This window comes from Mustela nigripes, chromosome 4 (assembly GCF_022355385.1).
Source record: "Mustela nigripes isolate SB6536 chromosome 4, MUSNIG.SB6536, whole genome shotgun sequence".
NCBI classification, from domain to species: Eukaryota; Metazoa; Chordata; class Mammalia; order Carnivora; family Mustelidae; genus Mustela; species Mustela nigripes.
The window spans coordinates 46,817,281-46,841,758 of NC_081560.1; the positions used below are offsets into that span (position 1 = coordinate 46,817,281).

At 41.2% G+C, this 24,478-nt stretch overlaps 1 protein-coding gene across 2 annotated transcripts in view; it reads left to right on the forward strand.

Moving 5' to 3' along the window:
• CPVL (carboxypeptidase vitellogenic like) overlaps window positions 1-24,478 on the forward strand; it is a 129,434-nt gene that overhangs the window by 15,306 nt on the left and 89,650 nt on the right. For both annotated transcript variants that reach the window (XM_059396660.1, XM_059396661.1), the window contains exons 2-3: window positions 9,633-9,821; window positions 17,897-18,015. In XM_059396660.1, coding sequence (XP_059252643.1) covers window positions 9,644-9,821; window positions 17,897-18,015 — 297 coding nt within the window. In that variant the 5' untranslated portion in view covers window positions 9,633-9,643. The remainder of the gene's footprint in view (window positions 1-9,632; window positions 9,822-17,896; window positions 18,016-24,478) is intronic.

Below are 24,478 nucleotides of genomic sequence, written 5' to 3' on the forward strand. Positions count from 1 at the left end.
AGAATAAAATAGGGAGCCCTCCGGAATAGCAAACTCCTTTCCTTCCCCCTGATTTTTGTAGAAATTGAGAAGACAAGGAGCAAGGTGGGTGGAGAGTGAAATGCTATCTGTATTCCTGAGACAAGCTATGCTGGGCTGAAACTCTTAGTTCTGGGCAAATGAATCTCCTGCGACTGAAGCCCAGCGTTGGGCAGATTTCCCCAGTCATGTACAGGGTGGGGCCCAGACCAGGTGAAGAGAGGAGAGCATTGCTCCCCTACAGAGCCTAGCATGCCTACGTTTATCTACCAGATAAACCTTTCCACCTCTCGCCCCAGCCTCCTGGGAGTGAGCAACAGGGTGGCCAGAGGCCAGCCTCACCGTAGATGGAAACATCAGGGCTGGGGAGAAGGGATTCTTCCAAATCACATGTTGACTTCCAACACCCAGAATGATCTGAGACCTGGCCTGACTCAGTACCACATTCCCCCTTACTTGCTGGACTCCAGCCACACTAGTTTCCATCCTCTTTGCCTCCTGTGATCAGGCCTTTGAGATCAGTTTTCCAACTAGGAGCTCTCTTCTCCCTAGATTCAAATGGAAGTCTCTCATATCCTTCAGAGCTGCTCCCATGTCGCTTTCTCAGAGGGACCCTCCCTAACCATCCCGTTGTAAAATAACATCACTCCTCGACCCATCACTCTGAAACCCTTTACCCTGCTTTCATTTTCTTGATAGCTCTCATCGGGCTCTTTCCCACTATAGGGTAAACTTCATGAAGGCAGACACTTTGTGTGTTTGGTTCTCTCTGCCTACACTGGAGTCTAGCACATAATTGGAGCTGAAGATACATAATTTGAACTTCATGGGACCACTTACATGCAGATTTGTTTTTTTTGATAAATGCAGTATAGTACTGTAAATGTATTTTTTTATTCCTTTTGATTTTCTTAATAACATTTTCATTCATGGGGTGCCTGGGTGGCTCAGCAGGCTAAAGCCTCTGCCTTCGGCTCAGGTCATGATCCCAGAGTCCTGGGATCGAGCCCCACATCGGGCGCTCCACTTGGTGGGGAGCCTGCTTCCTCCTCTCTCTCTGCCTCCCTCTCTGCCTACTTGTGATCTCTGTCTGTCAAATAAATAAATAAAATCTTTTTAAAAAATAATATTTTCTTTTCTCCAGCTTCCTTTATTGTAAGATTACACTGTATAATTCATATGATATACAAAATATGTGTTACTTGTTGATGTTATTGGAAGGCTTCCAGTCAACAGTAGATTATTAGTCATTAAATGTGGGGGGAGTCTGACTTTTCGGCTGTACGGGGGTCACATTACTGACCTTCATGTTGTTAAAGGGTCAGCCTGTTTATTGAATTGAGTGGATGGTCTAGTGAACTTGGAGTCTGCCCCAGCTCTGCTCCATCAACATGGGCCCCTGTTGAAGAGCCACTAACTACTCTGAAGACCAGATGAGACAAGCAAAGTACTAGACTTAACTAAGGGAGATAAGCAAAGTACTAGACTTAACTAAGGGAGTATTATATAATAATATGTAATGTGTAATACATAGTCATATCTCTGTTTTGTAATCAGGAAGGAGTTTCTTGTCACCTCAGGGAGTAATAGTTAAGATGACATTGCAGAATTTCCCAGAATCATCCTCATATAAAATATTCTCATCCATAGTGCCCAGTCTTACCCTTGTATTTACCACACTGTGTATCTTAATGTTTTATTTGATGAATTTAGTTACAGTAGATAGGAAAAAGGATGCCGAGTCTAAAAAGAATTGGGCTAATTTATATCAGAAAAATAAAGAATTTCTCACTGGAAGATAGTGCTTTTGCTGTGAATCCTAAAGGACTGAGGGCTATAGCCACCCCTAAAAAATCATTTTCAAAACTGAAGGACATACACTAGAAATCCATTATGAAGCATTCTCTGGGCATGTGATTTTCACTGCGTTGTAGATAAACATGCCCTTAAATCACTTGGAATTTTAGCACCTGTAGGTTTTGCAAATGCCCAGAGAACCTAGTTTACCCAGAATTCTGCTTTTGTCAAAAGTTAGATGGAGGCAGGTTTTCTTATGTTATGTCATTGACACAGTGATATATTGTAAAAGATATGGACTTCAGAATCATTTAGATCTGGCTTCAAAATACAGCTTTACTGTTTATAGTAGTTAAGTGGGGGCTTGAGAAAATTATTCCAGGACTAGAGAAATTGTTCAACCTGGGACTTAGTGTCCTCATCTGGGTATGTCTTATGTAAACCTCTGGATTCAGGATCTCTCTAAGGATAGTGTCACAGTCACAACACATGTTGCCCAGGGCACCTGGATGGCTCAGTGGGTTAAAGCCTCTGCCTTCAGCTCAGGTCATGATCCCAGGGTCCTGGGATTGAGCCCCACCTTGGGCTCTCTGCTCCTCGGGGAGCCTGCTTCCTCCTCTCTCTCTGCCTGCCTCTCTGCCTACTTGTGATCTGTGTCTGTCAAATAAATAAAAAAACACACATAAAAAACACACTTAAAAAAAAACCACACACATACTGCCCATTAACAAGTGAAAGGCTTTGAGATGTTCTGGAAACAGAAACCCTGTTTAAGTTTGTTTAACCCAAATTTTTCCAAACTTTTTTCCCTTTAAAGTCCATTAATATCGGGGCACGTGGGTGGCTCACTAGGCTAAAGCCACTGCCTTTAGCTCAGGTCATGATCTCAGGATCCTGGGATCTCTGCTCAGCGGGGAGCCTGCTTCCCCCTCTCTCTCTCTGCCTGCTGCTCTGTCTACTTGTGATCTCTCTCTCTCTCTCTCTGTCAAATAAATAAATAAAAAATCTTTTAAAAAATCCATTAATATCTTACTGAGCTAATATTTCACAAAGGGTCCTGTGAGAGATCCTGGCTTATAATAATGCCAGACATACCTCGATAAGAAATCAATTTAGCTTCTCTTTCCCATTTGATTGTTGATGGTTCACATTTTACCCCCTCCATCCTGACTCTTCCCAGAGTTTTCCCCACCTCCAGTTGGATATTGGTCCCACTATCCATGTCTTAGTTCCTAGGGCTACTATAAAAAGGACCACAAACGGGGTGGTGGGAGAGGATTTAAAACATCAGAATGTTTTAAGTAGGCTTGCCTACAAAACGTAGCTCACACGTCTCACCACTCCCCCGATACCCCTTGGCTCCAGCCTCTGCCGTCTCTCCCAGAATATTACATTGGCCTCCTGGTTCCATCCTTTTCCTCCCATAGTCCACTTGTTAGATGGCAGCCGGAGTGACCATTTCCCGTTTCACAATTCTGAGCAGATTGTATTATTCCCTAATGCTAACGAATATGAATAGAGCTAAAACTCAACCTATTTTGTTCCTGACCACCCTCTGAATTCATCATGTGCCTGCCACTTCCTTCCTCATTCACTGTGCTCCCATCAACCAACAACAAATAAAATTTAGTTGCACCTCAGGGCCTTTGCATTGTTTCCTCAAGGGGGGCTCTACCCAGAGATGTTTCCAGAACCTACATGAAGTGTTAGACCAGCAGGAGGGCCTAGGATATACATGTTCCTCTACCATGTTTTGTTGAATAAATAAATCCACAGAATGCATGACATAAAATTTTTAGATATTACGCAATAATAAGAAGCCTTTCCTGATCAAAACCTGTTGGTTTGGGAGGGCGCCTGGGTGGCTCAGTCAGTTCTGTGTCTGCCTTCAGCTCTGGTCATGATCCCAGGGTGCTGGGGAACCTGTTCTTCGGTGCCTCTCCCCTGACTCGTACTTTCTCTCTCGCTCACTCTCTCTCAAATTAAAAAAATAAAAATCGTTAAGAAAAATTGTTGGTTTAAGAAATACTGGGCTAAAGTTTTAACAGGTTGATTTACAGAAGAACTTCTTAGCAACATAATAATTTAATTCTGTAGGGATATAATATATTTCCAAATTTACCTGAATAAGGAGGAGGGACTCTGTCCCACATTTTGGGAGATGCTGGTATTGGGACTATAGAATAGTCTTAGAATTGGCATTAACTCTTTGCTTTACTACTTATTAGTGATGTGGACTTGGGCCAATTATATATATATATATATATAAAATAAATTCTCTGAGGATCAGCTTCAAATCCCTAAAGTGGGATGATAACACTATCTGCCCCAGAAAGGTCAGAAATAAAAATATAAAGCAATTAGCACATTTCCTTGAATATAGAGAATGTTCAGTGATTGGTAGCTATTACTGATGAGGCCTCATAAAGATGTCTTTCTGTTTCAAAGCCGTTACTAACACTTTGGGACATGTCTTCTTCTAACTTCCCACCCCCATTCAAATTTTCCTTTTCGCTGGAGTGAGACTTTGAGGTAAAGTCAGATGATATTATTCCTCCTCTTCCTGATTCTTTTCATCGTCTACCTGCCACGTATCTCCCTTTCCTATGAGTCCAAAAATACGATGGCAGAGATGGGAATGACTGAGTCATTAGCAAGATTAGATGCCCCTGTCTGATGCCAGTGGGGTGGTCTGGGAGAAGGAGATGGGCATGTTCTCAGTGCCCCCTCAGCAGAAGGTTGCCTGTCACCTCTCACCTGGTGTGTCTGGCACTGTGTCTTTCCTGGGGAAAGAGCGCTTCGAACATCAATTTGAGACATTAAAATGATGTCCTAAGGAAAATGAGTAGTGGATTCCTCAGAATAAAGACTTATTTAGTTGAAGGTTCGTTTATCTAAATGAACAAATAAAACACTGGTTTGCATGGAAATCTTTCAGCAAAACAGCTAGAATTGGTATTTAGTGGAAGGTTGCATAATAGCTCTGTTATAGGATTCAGGTGCTTGGGATACGCTTGAATAATCTCGAGATGTGCTTACATCTTTGTAGAGTAGAGGAACCACGTTCCCGTACCTTTCTTTTATTGCAGAGTTCATGGAAATGTCTATTACTAGTTGGCCTGTTTTGTTTTGGGGAATTTTTTTTATTTTTTCACATTGGGAGCTACTAACGCCAGTTAAATATGGACAGGGGAATCCAAATAGCTATTTTATTGCAGGTACAGCATTTATTATGTGAGCAATTCCTATCTGTTGGTTGGAATAATTATCATATAAAATAGGCAAGTGGGAAGGGGAGAACAGAGAGTGGCTGTTCCTTGTCCTCATTCTGGAGTTTTTGTTTTTGATTCTTTCTTCATTGGTAGAACACACAGTTTCCGAAAAGTGGCTTTTTCAGGTTTCTTTTCCAGAAGGCTTGCATATCTGACCTGTTAATGGTTGCTTTCAAACACTAGGACAACTTGGCAGGGTTTTCCTTTTTGTCTCTTCTACTGATTATTTCAATTGGAATGGGAGTGTGATGGAAAGTAGTTTCCAGCTCATTTTTTTCAAATTAGGAATAGGAGACCACTGTGTGTGGGTAAATCTTTAGAAACCAGTTCTCTGGGGGTGGGAATCTTTGCTGATTTCTGTGGTGTAAATACTCCCACCAGGGCTTATTTCAAGGTACCAGCAAGATGTTCCTGAACACAGAGTTGGAAAGAAATGCACTGTAGATAGAATTTCTCTATCAAATACAAAAACCATATCCCTGGAGTCACAGTAAAATGTAGTAAATAGTTATGAAGTGATGAGTTCTGAATATTTATTACTTAGGTTTTTAAAGAGGGCTTATTAAATGGTAAATTTAATTTTTAACAATGGCTTTGTTGAACATCGAGCTCTCAAAGCTCCTGGAAAGGTAACCACTGGTTTTAACACATTGACTGGGACCCAGAGAAGTCACTGTCACACTAAAGTTTTGATGCATGAGCTGGCAGAACCTGGATTTCTGTTTCTAAAAACCAAATTTCTCTAGGAAGATTGACTTATTAATATTTCTCTTTATTCATTTGTCACTTTTTATTGCACATTCTAATGATCTCTGAAAAGGGCTTCAGACTGTTACAGGCTGTTAATTATCTATTGAGATAATAACAGAATATCTGAATATAATTGTAACCAAGGATGGAGTGTGGAAATCAGATTTGATGTAGAGCCATAAATAGCTCCTGGCTTTGAGTCTTGGCCCTGCTACTCACCAGCGGTGTAATCTTAAGTCACTTACGTACTTCTCTGGCTCCAATTTTAGTCTCCAATATGAAAGAATTAAGCCACATGAATCTCTAATATCTCATATCTGTCTAAAATATGATTCATTATTTAGACACATCAGTTCAACAGATATTTGCCAATACCAACTATGTGCACATTTGTCACGGACTCGATTCCAGGCAGAATTAAACACAATATAATTATAGAAATTATTATTATAACAGCATCTCACATTTATGCAGAGCTTTCTCATTTGCCAAAGAGAAAGTGTACTTTGAGTCTTGATGTTCTATGGCTCTAGGAAATCAAGACACATCCTCATAGAATGTTAGAGAAAGAAGAATGTATTCTAAAAGAACAAACAGAACCCTTATTCCTAGGAAACGCAAGAGGTCATAACCAGGTAGTAACAAGGAATAAGGAACAAGCATTTTTTTGCCATGTCTATCAGTTGCTTCATTTATCTTAACAAAAGCAAAACCGAAAACATTTTTTTTCTAATTATAAGAGTCATTATTGTAGAAACTTTAGAAATTTTTAAAAAGTATTAGAGAAACTACCATATATCCAATATAATAGCCTGTTCTTCTTTACCTAATATTTTAGTATATTTTCCAAAATATTCTTAACATTTTAATTGCTGTGTATAATTCCATCTTTTTGGTGTACAACAACTTACTTATCTTAAATTGTTTACATTGTTGACAGTTTTTATTATTCTAAGGATCACTGTGTTAAATAGCTGTTTTTATAGAAAAACACTGTACTTTGGACATAAGGTTTCCAACTGTAATATTTAAGGTTTAGTAAGATAATTTTAATAAATCATATGCTTTTGACCTTTAGCTTACTTAATTCTGCCAATATTGCTTTGTATTTACTTAGATTTTATGTTTCTAAACATTAGAAGGAACAGATTGCCTGAATCCTTCAATATGATATATTTGAACTGGAAATAGCATCAATATTTTCATATTATTTCATATAGACATGGTAAATTGTATGGTTAATCATTTTTTTTTCACTTTCTTTGGGCAATAGCTTCTAGCACAAGGTGTTTTGTTTAGAAAGTACTCAGTAAATGTTCAATACATTACAAGATTTGAGCTAATTTAGGATAAACGAAAACATTTGAGAAGAATTTAAGAAAAAAAAGAAACAATACTTCTCCATTCATGATAATAGCTCTCATTTTCATGAAGAAAGATGACAGCCCGGCACAGTTCAGGAATTCTGATGGTTAAATGAGAATTATGAAATGAAGTATGTTGTTGCTTTAATTCACTGGCATGAGAAACCATGACTCTAATAGTTATTTGATTAAATGTTAATGAGATCTACTAAATTGACCCAACTCTTACTTTTATGTATTAGATGTATGTCAATTAAAACAAGATGAGTTTTACCTCTTTCCTCCTTTAACATCTTTGAGTCAACATCTGCTTACAAGGGAAGTGTTGTTACTGCCCTGGTTATTTAAATATTAATGACTTCCATTAAAGGGAGCTGGAGGTTTGCAACAGGAAGATGGAGAAATTAGATGGCCTGATTAGTTTCTTGCCTCCAGGGGGAAAAAAAAAAAAAAAAAAAAAAAACTCTTACTGGAAGAGCTTCTTCCCCTATTTTTTTTGCTTCCACAGATTTTTTTTTTCCCTGAACCAGTTAGAGAGTAAGATTGTTGATTTTAAGTATTCCTTGAAAGTAGTTATGTTATTAAAACATCAGTGTAACAAGTTCACATAATTTAAAAAAATGTTTTATCAGCTCCATAGTGGTCACTACTCTTGGGATTCTTGGGACTAATTTCAGGTTTTAAATTCATTTTGTTCCTTATTATAGGCAAAACCATTTTTTAGCTACGGATTGTATTTGGTTGGGCTTGTTTACATGAAGTATGGGGAATTCTATTAAGTCAATCATGAAAGATTTGACAAGCATTGTATATTTGATCAAATTATAAGGGTAAATGTCTATCTTACTGGGGAAATGTGTCTAAAATTTGTTACAACCAGTATCTTCATGTTATGCCAGTTTGGGTTGTGATAAACACGCAGTAATAGATTTTTATATATTTTGTGTTTTTAAGATGTTTTAATGGCATGGTATTTTAAAGCACCATTTTAACAGTCCAAAGCAGGCATTATGTTCACATAATTATATACTTCTTTTTACATCCAGAAACCTGAGTGAGTAAAGTATTTATTTGTTTCGTGTACTTTACTTAAGACTTTAGAGCTAAGAATTTGGATCATGCTTAAATAGTAGTAAGGCAGAGTAATAATAGTACTGATGTAGGATCATAATTCTTAGCATTAAGGATTAAGTGAATCAGGTGTGGCCTTTGCCCAGGGTAAAATTTAAGAGCATGCCAAAAAACTCAATAATCATGATACATAGTATTTTAATGCAATATTTGGTGGGGGGGATCAAAATTAATGCAAGAAAAAAATCCATGATAAACAAAACATCAAAATTTTAGAAAAAGTTGCAGTCCAGCCCTGCCTGTTCACCTGACTCAACTTAACCTGACCTTGGCCTTGACTGGGTTCTGCATGTCCTAGGATGAGGCATTCCTTGGAGTCAAATTTTCCTTATCTAAAATTGGTGATAATCACTTTTGATTTCCTGGTCGGGTTATTAAGATATTCAGATCAGCTGGAAACACTTGGGAAAGCCCATTGTAAATTCAAATTATATGTTTCTGTACAAGTTTAGGGAAATCATATAATTTTAAGCCATTATTATTATCAGCTGAGATGAATACTCTAGACAAACATTAGATTCGAAGACCCTTAAAAAGCTGTGTTCATAAAGTTTGAGGCATAGCTCTTGAGTTTACTTATCGGGTAGCTATAGGGACAGGGACCTAAAGATAGTCCTAGGACCTCCTTCTTCCTTCTTTCTTTTTTTGTTCTCGGATGCAAAGTTTATGATTTGTAGAGAGAGAAGAGGTAATTGGAAATCTGTTTTGTTTGTTTTAAATTTTTAAAATTTCTCTGCCATGGACAACTCATATCTCCCTTTTGCTCAAGCTGTTCCACCCATCAGTGATGCCTTCCCCATCTCTCCTGCCCATTTGGGCTCCACCCGCCTTTTGCGCCCTCTGCAACCTTGGTAAGGCCTTCCTGGGTTCTCTCAGTCTTCCCAATCCTCTCCCTTCCTGTGGTAAGTAACTGTCTCTACCACTCATCTGGTGATCAGTTACAGAGTCCTGTTGTCTTGAAGTTTTAGCTAATCCTGCATTGAATTTTAAAAAATATTTTAAAAATTCAAAAGTTTATCACTTTTCAGACCACGGTTTTAGAAATAGAAATTGTCTTTCTATATTTAGAAATACAAATATAAACCTGGATAGTGCCTCCTTCTCTCTTAGACTGCCCACTTTGGGGTAAGCAAGGATTGGGTCTGTTTTATTCAGGTTGTATCCAAGGTGCTTAACACATCCAATATACTTTTCTTTTTTTCAATATACCTATTTTTTGAATGAAATAAATGAAGGTCTTATATGTAAAAAGCCTGGGTCAATATTTACTCTTCAGAATCATTTGTCGTTTTTCTCCTAGGACTAGAGGGAATGGTTGGTGCCATGTGGAAGGTGACTGTTTTGGTGACCATGTTCATGTTCAGCCCTGGTGGTAATGGACTCTTTCACTCCATATACAAAAAAGCTCGGGTTTCCGTACCACGTAAGGGAGACGTAGGAAAGCCATTATTTCTTACTTCCTACATTGAAGCTGGAAAACTCGAAGAAGGTAAGTTTCATAAAATCAGAAAAACACTGGTAAATTTTCAACAGGTTTTTTATTTTTTTTAAAGCAGTCATCTTACAGGATTCAAAATACCTTCTGGGGTTTATACTCAGTTGTTTTATTTCAAATATTATTGTTTGATGTCCTATGTTATCAGAATTTTTAGCTAAAATGAGAGTTTTTCAGGGACAGATTATCTAGTGATGGAGGCCCAACAGTTCTATTTATAAAAAAAAATTAGCATAGTGTCCGTCCACAGCTGGACACTTAATGAAGTGACTATTTTTTTTTAAAGATTTTATTTATTTATTTGACAGAGAGAGATCACAAGTAGGCAGAGAGGCAGGCAGAGGGAGAGAGGGAAGCAGGCTCCCTGCTGGGTAGAGAGCCCCATGTGGGGCTTGATCCCAGGACCCTGAGATCATGACTGGAGCTGAAGGCAGAGGCTTAACCCACTGAGCCACCCAGGCACCCCTAATGAAGTGAATATTAACCTTAGAACTTGATATATGTCAGTTACTGGTTCAAAGGATTCTACATAAACTCATGTAAGCATCTCCACAGCCCAGGGGGGAGCTGTACCCATTTGACACACAAAAACACTAAAGCAGGAAGAGAATCTGCTACTTGCCAGAGTCAGCTGGACACCAGCTGGTAGATTCAGGATTCACACCCAAACAACCTCACTCCTCTCTATGACCACAGGCATCATGTTGGGCCCCTTGGCCTGGCAATTCCCCAAACCTCCTAGGCCTCGGTTTCTTACTTAACTAGATGGACAAATAATCACTTAGTCACGTTGCAGGGATATTAAGAATCAGAGGAGAAAATGCACATGAAGGCTCTTTGTAACCTGTAAATTTTTTCCTAAATATTAGTGTTTGCAAGTGGTTTTTATTTAGACATTGTGGGTTTTTCTGTTACTATTAATAGGAAAGAGGTGTTATTTGGTATCATCAGAGACTGAAATTTATGGTATTTTAAGCTCTTAATGCTTCTTTATATTTAAGTAAATCACTGTGTAGATAAAGTACTTAATCTTTCTGGACATCAGTAGGCTCCTGAACTATAAAATAGTATTTAGGCAGCTAGCCTGAGGTGCTATTTGTATAAGGAATCAGAGAAATGGGGTGGTAGCTGGAGGGTGCTATGGGATCAGGAAGGGTCTTTAAGAGAGTAAGAGACCATGTGTTTGCTGATAGAAATGATCCAGGAGAGGATGGGGCAACTATTTCAGGAGTAATTACTTTTTTTTTTTTTTAAGATTGTATTTATTTACTTATTAGAGAAAGTGAGAGCAGGTGGAGGAGCAGAGGGAGGGGGACAAGCAGACTCTACACGGGTCTACAGGGGCAGAGCCTTACACGGGTCAATCCCACAACCCTGAGATCATGCATGACCTGACCTGAAATCAAGAGTCAGATGCTTAACTGACTGAGCAACGCAGGTGCCCCAGGAGTACTTTCTTTAAGTAGATGAGCAATATGGCGGCTGGCCCATAGATGGAGGGGTTTGGTTTGAAAGACTGAAGTTTCTCTCTCATCACAAAAGGGAAAACTGAATTAATGGCTGTGAGGCTGGTAGGTTGATTGATAGCAGGAGAATTTGTGGAAGCAATACTGGATATTTTAGGGAAATAACCATTTTAAAGACCAAAATAAGCATGTGGACTCTGTTAAGAAGTTTTAAAGTAAGGCAGCTTCTCTTCATTTGAAATTTTCTCATAGCTAATAGGATATCATCATTTTTGTTTTGCTTTGTTTTGTTTTGTTTCCTTTAAAACCAACACATTCTTGTATCTTAAAGGTTGCATTTGAGTCCTGGTGACATGTCTTTTTCTGACATACATACTGACTCCATGTCTCATTATCTTTTTTCTAAGAAAAGGTGAAAAACTTTGATAATGTGGTCAGTGTACATCAGTGTATATTTGATGATGTAGTCAGAGAATGTAGTTAGTTCTTTTTTAAAAAAAAGACTCATTTTTACTTGATGTAGAAAATAGTTCAGGCTCATATCACAAAACAAATATGAAGAGGCGAATAAATATCCAAATCCACCAAAATGAATCACATGCATTCATGTTGGATTCTTTAATAAGTGGAGAGTGATGACTTAGATTTTGTTCATTAACAGGAAATCAAAGGAAATAATTTAGGTTAGAGCTAAATAAGAGCTGAATACTCATAACCCACCCTACCAATCCACAGATGAGGAATTTGAGATTTTAATACCTTACATGAACTGACCAAGGAAATGCAGATAAGAGTACCAGAGATGTGTTTAGGACTCAGATTTTCTGACTTCTTCTCTGTGATATGCCTGCTACAATTTATTTTCCTTTATTTAAGACTCTTGTGTTCTCCTTCTTCTTTTTTTTAAAGATTTTACTTATTTAAGAGAGAAAAAGAGCACACGGTGGGTGGAGAAGGCAGGGGGAGAGAGAGCTGAGCAGGGAGCCTGGTGCAGGACTCGATCTCAGGACCCCGGGATCATGACGTGAGCTGAAGGCAGACACTTAACCCATTGAGCCACCCAGGTACCCCAAGACACTTGTGCTTTTCTGATGTAACCAGATGCACACACGAAACAATTAAGGAATAAAACAGTGAGTACTAAACCACTAAATTATTACATTCGGGGTAGGCATAATGGAAATTTTGAGAAGAAGGCTATCCTATTGGTTGGTTAGTGCAGAAAACAGTAATAGTGTAGTAGTCAAAATAACAAATGACTAATATTTAATAACTATATGCCCAGGACCTAGCATAGTTTCTTTTCTTTTCTTTTAAGGATTTTATCCATCCATTTGACAGAAAGAGAAAGAGAGAGCACAAGCGGGGGGGCAGCATGCAGAGGGAAAAGCAGTGTCTCCACTGAACAGGGAGCCCAACATGGGGCTCGATCCCAGGACTCTGGGATCATGACCTGAGCTAATGGCAGATCCTTAACTGACTGAGCCACTCAGGCACACCGCCCCCCGCCAGCACAGGTTCTATATGTAATAGGCACTAGATAAATATTTGTACAGTTCAAGTTTTATACCCGAATATGTGCCAAATATGGGTGTTACTCACACCTTAGTTTATTTAATCCTCAGAGCAACCCTAGTGAAGAAGTTAAAGTATTGTTCCCATTTTACAGGTGAGAAAACTGAGGCCCAGAAAATTAAGTATCTTGGTCAAGGTTGTTTAAAGATAGTAAGTGACAGAGATAGTATTAAAAGCTATCTCTGCTGACTCCAGAACCCGAGGTATAAGTCTCTGTGTGACTAGATCCAGACTTGAAGCTGCTAAGTGAGATTTGGGCAGATATAGAAGGACGTGCATGTACTAAGGAAAGCAGTTCCAACTGAGACATTTGGTGAAAGTGACTGTGGTGGTGTGTCTGTATCACATCTGGAAGAACCAAGTCAAAAGCATATGGGGAAGCCCATCTGAGAAACCATCCACATCCCTCCCATTCCTGTATTTGTTGCCTAGAAGCATTTCACCATTGTGGTCACGAGCAGTACAGGAGAAAGCTCCTGGTGGGTGGGGGTAGTTTTCATCCTCTGTCCTTCTGTGCCAAGTCTGTTGGCTCACCATCGGATGAGCAACAACATCTAAAATAGTAAATCTGATATAATGTCACTTTCTAAAGTTCTGTTACACAGTCAAAATTTTTGAATGGAATTTTAAGTAGCTAATCCAAAATCTGGTACATCTGGGTATTCAAATGCAGTCCTGATAACATAATTAAAGATAATTTTATTCATCCGCTTTACTGAAAGTTCAGGAAACTCTGGACAGATGGTCCCCTCATTCCCCCAAATCCCTTTTGTTTATTGAGTCCGTCAAAACCTTAGGAACGTGAGTCTTAGTATCACAATGGAGCATTCTTGAGATAGATAGTAATTCACAAAAAGACAAGGGAAATTTTTGCTTTTTAAATCTCCCAATTAGCTGGTTTAGTTTTGTGTAATTGTAATTGCATGTTTACTTTCTCTGCAGCTAGAGGAAACCCTTAAAACAAAATGAATAAAGGAGGCAAATTTTAAAATCTTTACAGATACTGCCCTCTCACAAACTTTAAAGACTATTTTTTTTATTAGGTCTTTATTATTACTTACAGTCTGGCAGTGCCTTGTCTTGTACTGGAGTCTTTGTAAATGTGAGGTACATCCTGATTGGCTAGTTCAAGTCCTTCTTTGGTCACACTCCAAACTTTTTCAAAGTGTTAATGTCACAAACATTGGTAACTGCAGTAAATAATACAGAGGAAGTGAAATCACTTCAAAGAAAACCTTTTCCTTTTTTTAACTGTTTTGAACATTTGTATTGTGAGTCATGGTTGCAGGAAATAAGAAACTCCTAAAATCTTGGGAGTTTATTTTCCATGTTTCATCAGTAGACTTTGGAAGGATAAACCGAACATTTGAAAATATGAAATATCATTTTAGTTGAAAGATCGTTCAATTATTTTACCATGATTTTGTTAAAGGAAATTTAAAAATTGAAATGGGGTGAAACACATTTTTGTGGGCCAGGGAAACCTTCTTCTAAATTCTTAAGATTGTCATAAGGCTCCCTTCCTTAGCAGATTTTTGTAGAAATATGTTCATCTTACTGTGTTGTCAGTTTGCCAGGCTTTTGTTTATCAATTCATTCATCCGTTCACTAAATTCATTAAAAAGTGTGTATTGAATGTCTTTAAGTTCTTAAGTCAGCCTCCCTGTGGATACAAAGATAAACAAGGCAATTTCCTTGCTTTCCAGTACTCCCTGATCTAGAAGGAAAGCAGGAAATGCACCTGAGTAAGTAAAAGGGAGCAGACAAACATCTTTGGAAGCCTCAGTCAAGGACGGCCGGGGGAGCACTAGAGTCATTTTCAGAGCAGGCAGTGGACCTTGTGCTCGGCTGGCCACAGAGAGATAGATTGATTCAATCATCTCTCTCCCATCTTCCATTCCCTTCAGCTACTTTCTATTACATATTTCCTTTTTCTCATTCTACTTTGACCTTCCTCATTTTTCTTTGTCTTCTTTCTCGAATCCTCTCCCACTCACTTACCTCTCTGTGATTCACATCTCAACTTATTCTCAGCCCCTCCATCTCCAATTCTCTCTCCTCCTTTTTGAGGTTCTCTGATTGGAGAATATTCATAGTTTGGGGGACAATATGTCAAAAGTGTTTTAGGTACAAAATTCCAGTTAGAAAAGAAATTAAGTCCTGGAGATATGATAATATACAGCGTAGTGACATATTAGTTAGTAGTTAGTAGTAGTTAGTAATAGTGATTAGTAGACATAGTTAACAATACCATATTGCATATTGGAAAGCTGCTAAGAGAATAGATCTTAAATACAGTTCTCATTATAAGAAAAAAAAAATGTAACTGTGTATGGGGAGGGGTGTTTACTAGACATTGTGGTGACCTCTTCACAATATATACAAATATCGAATGGTTAGGTTGTACATCTGAAACTACTATAATGTTACACATCCATTATATCTCAATTTTTAAATGGCAAAAAAAAAAAAAAAAGAAAGAAAGAAAGAAAGAAAAGAAACGGAAAAAAAAAAGAAAAGAAAAGAAGTTTTGAAAGTCTGCCCAGCGCTGGAGGGTGATCCTTCTTCGGTCTAATGGAGAGCGGAAGCAAGGAAGGGCGGAGGGAAGCAAGTCTGCTGTGGGGAGGGCTGTAGCCTGGGAGGAAGGCAGGCACATACCATGTTCCCCAAACATTCCCCTTTTCCTTTTCTTCAAATGCTCCTCTCCCTTTCTTTTGTCTTTGCTTTTTTCTGGCAGAGAAAACTAAGTCTGTTTGGGAAGAGCTAGAGAAGCTGGATGGAGTTATGCAGTCTTCCCTAGGGAAACCGGACTAAGCCAGAAAAAAGCAGTTAGGAGAAAAAGCACCTTCACTGCAGGTGCGGTGGCCCATGGGCTAGTGATGATATTCTCTTCCCTCGCCTGTGCCCGCATTTAAAAAAAATTTATTTATTTATTTATTTATTTGAGAGAGAAACAGAGTGAGAGAGCATGAGAGGGGAGGTCAGAGAAAGAAGCAGACTCCCCATGGAGCTGGGAGCCTGACGTGGAACTCCATCCCAGAACTCCGGGATCACGACCTGAGCCGAAGGCAGTCGCTTAACCAACTGAGCCACCCAAGAGCCTCCTGAGCCTTCTTTTTTTTTTTTTTTTTTTAATATTTTATTTATTTATTTATTTGACAGAGAGAGAGATCAGAAGTAGGCAGAGAGGCAGGCAGAGAGAGAGAGGGAAGCAGGCTCCCCGCCGAGCAGAGAGCCCTATGCGGGGCTCGATCCCAGGACTCTGGGATCACGACCCGAGCCGAAGGCAGAGGCTCAACCCACTGAGCCACCCAGGCGCCCCCTGAACCTTCATTTTATGTGCAGCTTTCTTCATTTGATCCTTGTGGAGAGCCCAGGGTGGGGGAGGAAATCAGTATCCACACTTTGCACAAGAGGAATGAGAGACTTGGAGAGATCAAGCAACTTGTCAGGGAGCCTGGTCAAAATTACAGACCTAGGTCTGCCCGATTGAGAAACGCTGTTCTTCCTGTTCTCCTAGCTTAGCAGGACCGTCTGGAAACTGCCGTTGAGACCCTGCCTTTGTCCTACCATCTCCTCTGCTCCCAGGTGCTCCTTGTTCCTGATGAGCAGGTGCATTTCACAGCTTAGTTGGTGTCATGGATGAATCAGGACCAAGCTTCCTGACGTTTTCCTCTCTGCCAACCTTAATATGTGTCAGATATAAATAGCTTTTCTTGAATCAGTACTTTTTACTGGGGACACTTGCTTTGTCACCACTAAGGAAACTCTCTTCACCCAGACCCCTCTTTCAGTTCCCCCTACACGCTACCATCTCCTTCTTGTTTCTTCTCCATTCTGTTCCTGATCCCTGTTCCTGTTTCTGCTCCCCTGCCACCCATACTTTCGGACTAACTCTGTGGTCAAGCAGCAGCATAGCAGGGTGAGAGAAGGAGCAGACTCTGAAGCCTAACTGCTAGGTTTGCTTGCCTCCCAGCGCTCCTTTACGAGCTGTGATCTCCGGCAAGGTACTTACCCTCTCTGAGCTTTAGCACATCTATAAAGTGGGGAACAATAATTACACCTATTGCATAACATAAAGCCCTCAGTACTGTTGCCTTTAAAGTGTTAGCTCTCCTATGGGCACCTGGGTGGCTCAGGAAGTTGAGCATCTGACTCTTGGTTTGGGCTCAGGTCCTGATCTCAGGGTCCTGAGATTGAGCCCTGGATCTGTAGGGCTCTGTGCTCAGCAAGGAGTCTGCTTCCCTCTCTCTCTCCAACAAATAAATAAAATCTTTAAAAAAAAAGTGTTTGCTCCTTTGCTCCTAAAGTGTTTTATATACTTCTGGGTGTCCTCAAGCTATCTGAGCAGTCCCTCTTTCCCCCTCCCTGTCTTTTGTCCCTTTGGTGCCATAAAAAAGCCACAACCTCTACCCTCTACAACCATCCTGTTGTACTATTTGGCTTCCTCTGAGTAGCCACGAGGTCAGCCTTAGTCTCACTGGCTGCCCCACCCTACCTTCCCCAGCCTTACCCACTGCCCACATGCGTCAGCCCATTTCCCTTAATGGAAGTGGCAGGCCTTTTGCTTTCATGATAAGGAGAGTGTGGAGAATATAGGCCTTCCGGAGGCTGAGCTATATAGCTGTGTTGTTTCTCTTTCAACTGCCTCATGTTTTGGGATTGGGTGACTTCTGCCCTGGCCTTCCCAGTGGTTCAAATGTGAATACCATGATTAATTTTTTAGAGTGGAGCTTAAAAAATATAGATATATATCTTATTATAGCTCATAAACTATATTTGGGGACCAAAAAAAAAAAGTTTAAAAATGTCAGTTGTCCTTGGCTAGGTTGTGAATATCAAATATATGGAATGGACCAGGGCGGGCTGGAATTTGCTACAGTAAGCAGCTTTGTGCCAGTCCCCTGGTAGCCTTTCTTTTCACTCCATCGCAGTCCTGGCCCCTGGGAGGGAGAAGACGGGCTGAGATGGAGCTGGCTAACGTTGTATCATTTCTCTAATCCTTGGGTAAATTTGTTCTTCCACTAGGAAAAAGAAAGAGTTTGGTCGCTCCTTTCCCAGGTTTGAATGTGAAGAGTTATGCTGGCTACCTCACCGTGAATAAGACCTACAACAGCAACCTTTTCTTCTGGTTCTTCCCGGCCCAGGTAGGCGGGCAAGAGCGCCCTCATAGGACACTAACCCTCAGGGGCTGGGGTTGCTGCCCCAGGGCAGACAAGTTAGCCTACAAACAATGTACTTTAAAAAAAAATATTTTTTTGCATCTTTTAGATTTTTTTCTAAAAATAAGTGCCAGTGACTCTGTGTGGTGTTCCTGTTTATGTGCAGGAAACAAATGTTTGCAGGGAAGGTCCAACTTTTAAATTCCTTGCAGCCTTGTGTAGAACAGTCACATTACCACCTTCTTCCTGCCGTGGTCTTCTTAAATCATTCTGCTGTCATTTTGTTCTAAAAATACCTTGGGCGAGAATGGGCGGTTGGGAGCCAATGGATGATAAGGAATGGGGAGATTCCCAAAATGCCCAGGTAATGCCCATCTAAGTTAATTGATGGTAGATTTCCATGGCTCCGCTGTCCACGGACTTTGTAGTACCAGTTCTTATTTTTGTACTCTCCCCTTCATGCATCCAGTACCCACTGAGTAGTGTTCTGTGGGAACACAGAAGAGAGAGAACTGAATATATTCTGGTAGACTTTGTGGGGACAGGTGGGGAGGACTGCTGATCTAGGATGGAACTCTAGAACACAGATGACTCACTTTCTCAGGCTCATATACATACACAGCTGGGTATGTTCTTATACTTCACCAGTCTTGCTTAGTGCTTGGTGATGAAACACAACTCTTCAGCACGAACAAATCACTTTAGGCTAATGGGTACTGTTTGGTAGGGAGGGGCTTGTGAATATTGGTAGAGTTGCTAAGATGCTTAAATAAATTATCGCACCACAGGATCATTTTCTATTTTTATTTTCCAAATTGGATTTGGGTTAGAAACCAGAGGAAACAAAGAAAAAGCTATCCCTAGGGAGGGTAGTATTTATATTTGCATCTGATTTGCATAGAGCAGCATTGCATATATAAAATTGTTTACTCTAGTTTAAAGCAAATTAAATTGCTTTTATTGGTACGGTATTGCTTTCTTAACCATGGCCTTTGCTGAAGTGGGCCGTGTAGTTGTGGATGGGAGGAGGCACATAAGAACTGGTGAAGAATTCCAGATGCTTTTTGGTTGGCCTCATAGTAATCTTCAGGCTGTCACCCAGTGTGGGTGCGTAGAGCACAGAGTTAAAGGAGAAAACTCACACTCAAGGTTGTATGGGTACCATGTTGGGACCCAAGTGCCCTCCAGACTCCTGCTCCTGCCTCCCACTAGTGGAACCCAACTGGAAACCAGAGGGGGTGAGAGTCCAGTTCTTGGAGCTCGGTCTACCAGGGCACAGAGCAGAGGAGAGAACAGATCTTCAGAAGCAGTGATGGAAACATACAAATATCCAAGACAACTGTCTTAAACAGAATCAATATAAAGGAAGCCTAGCAATATGAGCACATTCTAACAGGTAGAAATTGTTCGTGTGTGTGTTCTTGGAATCTCTTAACTTTATGCCTTTCATAAACCACACTATGCATGTGCATTTTTGATGTTACACCTTTTAATATCATATCATTGAATACAGGCATTTGTCACGAACCCCTTTGTATTAGTTCTCTATTGCGGCTGTCCAGATTACCACAAACTTGGTGGTTTAAACGTTGCAAACTTTTATTTCATGGTTCTGCAGGTCAAAAGTCTGACATAGGCCTCACTGAGCTCAAATTAAGGTGTTGGCAGATCTATGGTCCTGCTGGAGGCTCTCAGGGAAGATCTGTTTCCTTGCCTTTTGCATTATCTAGAGGCTGCTCACACTCCTCGCCTTGTGGCTCCTTCCTCCATCTTCACAGCCTGCACTGGCAAGCAGGCTCACTCCTCACATGGCGTCACCCTGGCCGATGGCACGTTCATGTGACCTTCTCTGGCTCTTGTCCTCTGCTGCCCTCTTTTACATCTAAGGACCCTCGTGATAGCATTGGGTCTACTGGATAACCCAGGGTAATCTCCATATCATAAGGTCAGTTGACTAGTGACCCCAAATCCTGTCAGCTACCTTAATTCCCAGTCACCATGTGGCTTAACCTATTCACAGAATCTGGGGATTTGGACGTGGACCCCTTTGGAAGGAGGGCCCTGATTCTGTGCCAAATGGATACTTGAAGAATTTGTCTAGATTTGTGATTCTTGATATATTCTCTCTCAGTGAGTCTCACAGTTTATTGTGTATAAGAATTATCTCCAAATTCCCTCCAGAGACTCTGACTTGTAAAGTGGGAGAGGCCAGCAAGTTATAGAATTACCGGGTGGACTATACCTGAGAAGCCCTGGTTCCAGCCTACAGGCCACTGTCCTGTTTTTAGTGCTCCTGGACCCAAAGTGATCCACACCCCTTTATCCCGAGAAAAACATCTCCTTCAGCTAAACTGGTACACAAGGGGGTGGTGTATTGTCCCATGCACCCATCTGAGCGAGGACTGGAACATGGGACTAATGTGGCCTATGGGGTCAGCTTTCTCCATCCTGCTCGATGTTCCTCTAAGGCCTGCTGGGGCTCCGTCTCCCCTGAGCTCTCTGACTCCCTGAACCCCGAGAAATCCCATTTCCTACTTTCTCTTCTGCTTCAGTGGCTGTTTCTGATACCAAGAAGTTCCCCATTGTCTTCTGCATGTTGAAACTCCAATAGTAATAACCCAGATTTGTGAAAACAGGAATTAATGGTGAGGGAAGTGGTCGAATGAAAACAAAACAAAGACTCAAATCATTTCTTCTCTTGCCTCTGAGCAGGGGTATGGTTTCCTCTAGAACGTGGGTGGTGCAGCAGGATTGGAAAGCCAGTCAGGGAAATGGGCTTAGATTCTGTGCCCTCTTCTGGTTGCCAGACTGACATCCGAGCTCTCACTGCATTAAACAGTGACAGGGCTGCTGGGGTTTTCCCCTGCCCCGCCTCTGCTTAATTAACTGAAGACCTACCTCTGCATCCCCTGGCCACGTGATGCTCTTTGGGGCCCAGGACTATAGCCCGAAACCTGCTCTAAGATGATCCCAGAAGACATAAACTCGAGGCTGTAGCATCAGGAAAGAAGATGCTCGAGGACAGTGTGTTCTATTGGAAGTGGCAGGCTCAGCTTCAGGGGAGAAACAGGCAGGCTGAAAAGATGGTACCCTGACAACTGTCAGCATGGGGCAGCCAGGATAGACGGTTCTGAGCCCTCCTTACCCAGGGAGCCCCCAAGCAGCACTGGCATCCAGGGCCCCAGAGCAACCATTCTTGCCAAGCCCAGGGCTGTAAATAATGAAACAGGCCATTTGAGGGGAAGTAGAGAAAGCAAATGAGAAGGAAAAGCGGTGATCAGATCACCCAGACGGGGGAAGAGTTCCTTTTATTTGGCAGAAAGATTAGTTCATTTCCTGCCACGGGGAAGCAGCTGAGATTATCATCAGGAGAGAAATGGCCCTTTACAAAAATTGAAGGTAGAGAAAATAAGAGATCCAGGAAGGATGCCACCTTGTCATATCCTCTGAATATTTCGGCGGGGGTGGGGGGGATGCTGTTTCTCAAATTAGTTTTGTCTTCCTGTTATTTCTGCAAGACTCCCCTGTTATTGTGTACAGATCGGAGGGTGATGGATACTAGAGCTGGAAATTGGTGTGCAGTGGGGACACAATATGCAAGAGAAATAACAGGCATTTTATTTCATGGGATAAGAAGTATAATGAAGCCAATAAAAATGTCACAATTTTAATGACTGTTGTTAATTGAACATTGACTATGTGCTAAGCACTGTGCATTTTCTTATTTAATCCTTACAATAACCACATGAAGAAGGAATTATTATCCTTGTTTAATAGATGAAGAGGACTATAGAGATTAAATAATTAGCCCCCAACGGCCCAACTAGAAATTGGCAGAACCTGGATTTAAAACTAGGCCTCCGATGGAGAAAGCTTTGTTCTTGATCACTGTACGTTGATCCTGAGAAAACTGGCCATGGTTTTCTCATGGTGCTAGATTGCATCATTAGCATTATAGCTCTTGAGTTAGTCAAGTTTGTCTAAATCCTTGGCTTCCGTGTGCCAAATGTGAGGCTCGGATACCGTCTTGACAAAAGTTTTGAGACAAATGAGAGAATGTGGGAAAGCCTCAGATTGGCACCTGACACGTAGTAAGTAGAACTTCTATTGCTATTATCTCATTATCATCGTGTTTATCATTATTAGTTTTCCTGTTATTAATACAAATACTGAGCAGAACTAAACCGGTCACGATGTAGGAGATTAAAGAGGCAGAGACCAGGAGGCCATTCCAAATCAGAAGTCGCCGAATGCCGGCAAAGCGTGTGGATTCATTGCTACTGGGTAAAAAAATTACAGAGTGACACTGGGGTTTTCCAAATTTAAGAAGATAGAAAGGTGTAGAGATTATTCTTTTTACAATTAGAATTCTTCCCTCTGGAGAAAGATACCCTGTATTTGAATTTGTCTCGTAGATATGGGAATATAGATGATTTGTTGGATAGTCTGCCTCAAATATTACGGAACCCAAACCAGAGACCTTGAGAGTTAGGCCTATGCCCCTCTGCTAAGGGCCCCATCTTGCTCCTCAGGCCAAGAGAGTGGCTAGGATTCCTGGAATTTGAGCATCTGGTGACTGAGGAAGATCAATATCATATTGAGGAGTCAGCAAGGCTGGGACAGGGTGAGGTAGGCAGACTCCAAGAGTGACCTTGGTTTCTAGACAGGCTTCTGCCATATTGAATCAAGGCTGGCCCGAGTGAGCAATGCACTATAGAAGAAGCGATGGTGGGTGACTTCCAAGGCTACTCTCAAGGGCAGGGTACTTCTGCCTTGGTCTCTTGGATCACTCACGCCGGGGGAAGCCAGAGGCCATTGGGAAGACACTGACACAACCGTGTGGGCATATCCCTAGGGAGAGAAAGTCCTCTCCCACCAGACAGCACCAACGTTGGACGATGTTCATCCATCCCAGTCAGAGGACTACAGTCCTGGCTGATACCTTAACTGTAATTTCATGAGACACTCTGAGCCAGAACCATCCAGCCAGACATCCCCAAATTCCTGACCCACCGAAAGCATGGGAGAAGGATTGATTCCTGTTATTTTAAGGCACATGCTGTATAGAATTAAATAACTACTAGAGCCTCTTCTATGTACTTCTGGGCTGTGGCTGTGATATCTTCTGACCACTGGAACTAGCTCCAAATTCTATCCTTTTACTTGCTCCAAGGTAACAGCTACAGATATTTTTTCTGCATAGCAAGCATGATATTAAGCTTTGTCAGTAGAGGGTGCTGGAGGGACACTGCAGGAGGACGTTGGCTTCTCTTCCTGTTCCCTTGTCCTGCCTTGTGCTTTCTCTTGGCCCTGCTGTTCCGTCTATCAGCAGTGTGTGTGGAGGGACATCCACGAGTGCCCTGCTCTGGCTGGGCTCCTAGACCATGAAGACCCTCAGCAAGCTTATAGTCCTGGTTCTGTCCCAGTGACCACCCGGCTGCAGCTCCCTCAACATGGATGCCATATATCCCAGTACATCCTATACTTTCCAGGGAGCTGGTTCCCTAAGTTCCCTAAACCGCCTCTGGCATTACATCCCCACTTTTGCCCAGCAGTGAGTGGATGGGATGCCCATGGTGGATGGGGACCAGGACCCATACTGGAACTTGTAACACAATTAAAGGTCAAAGATATCATGTAAAACAAACAAACAAACAAACAAACAAAAAACTAATTTAAAGATGGGAAAATTTAAAAATTAAAATTACTATGTGGCTTCTGTCTTTTGATTGGATCTCAATTAATAGAGCCAACCCATTCTTTATTTTAATTAATTAATTAATTAATTAATTAGAGTGACTATGTGTTTGTGGTAGGGAGTGGGGGCCGAGGAGAGGGAGAGAGAGAATCTTAAGCAAGCTCCATGCAGGGCATGGGCTTGATCTCATGACCCTGAGATCATGACTTGAGTTGAAATCAAGAGTTAGATGCTTAACCAACTGAGACACCCAGGCATCCCTAGCCAAGCCATTCTAAATCCTTCTCTCCCGCCCAGAGACACCAAAGGCAGAAAGTGGGGTCAACTGGAAAGGCATCAGGAGCCCCAGCAGCTAGTCTTTCTGTCTCTGCCTTATTCTGTCCAAGACCGGAGGATTGCTCATCTCTGCTTCCTTCTGCTATTTTGGCAGATCAACATGCTTTGTTTCTCCAGGTATCTGGAGGAAGATGGCTACCCTACAGTTTCTCGCTTTACCTGTCCTCGAACCTTGCAATCAACAGACATCAAATAGCACTTCTGCTCAGGGCAGATGTGACTGCCCTACTTGGGGTCAGATGTTCTTTCTTAGTCCAACCAGCTAAAAGCTGAGAGTGCAGTTTCATGTGATATAAACATGGGTAATGGGAAACAGAAAGTCCATTCTTAGAGAAGGGGTGTGGTCTGAACGGATCTCTTAAAATATGTCTGCCCCAAAAGGCTGCAGACCCATTAGTCGTAGAGCAAAGATTT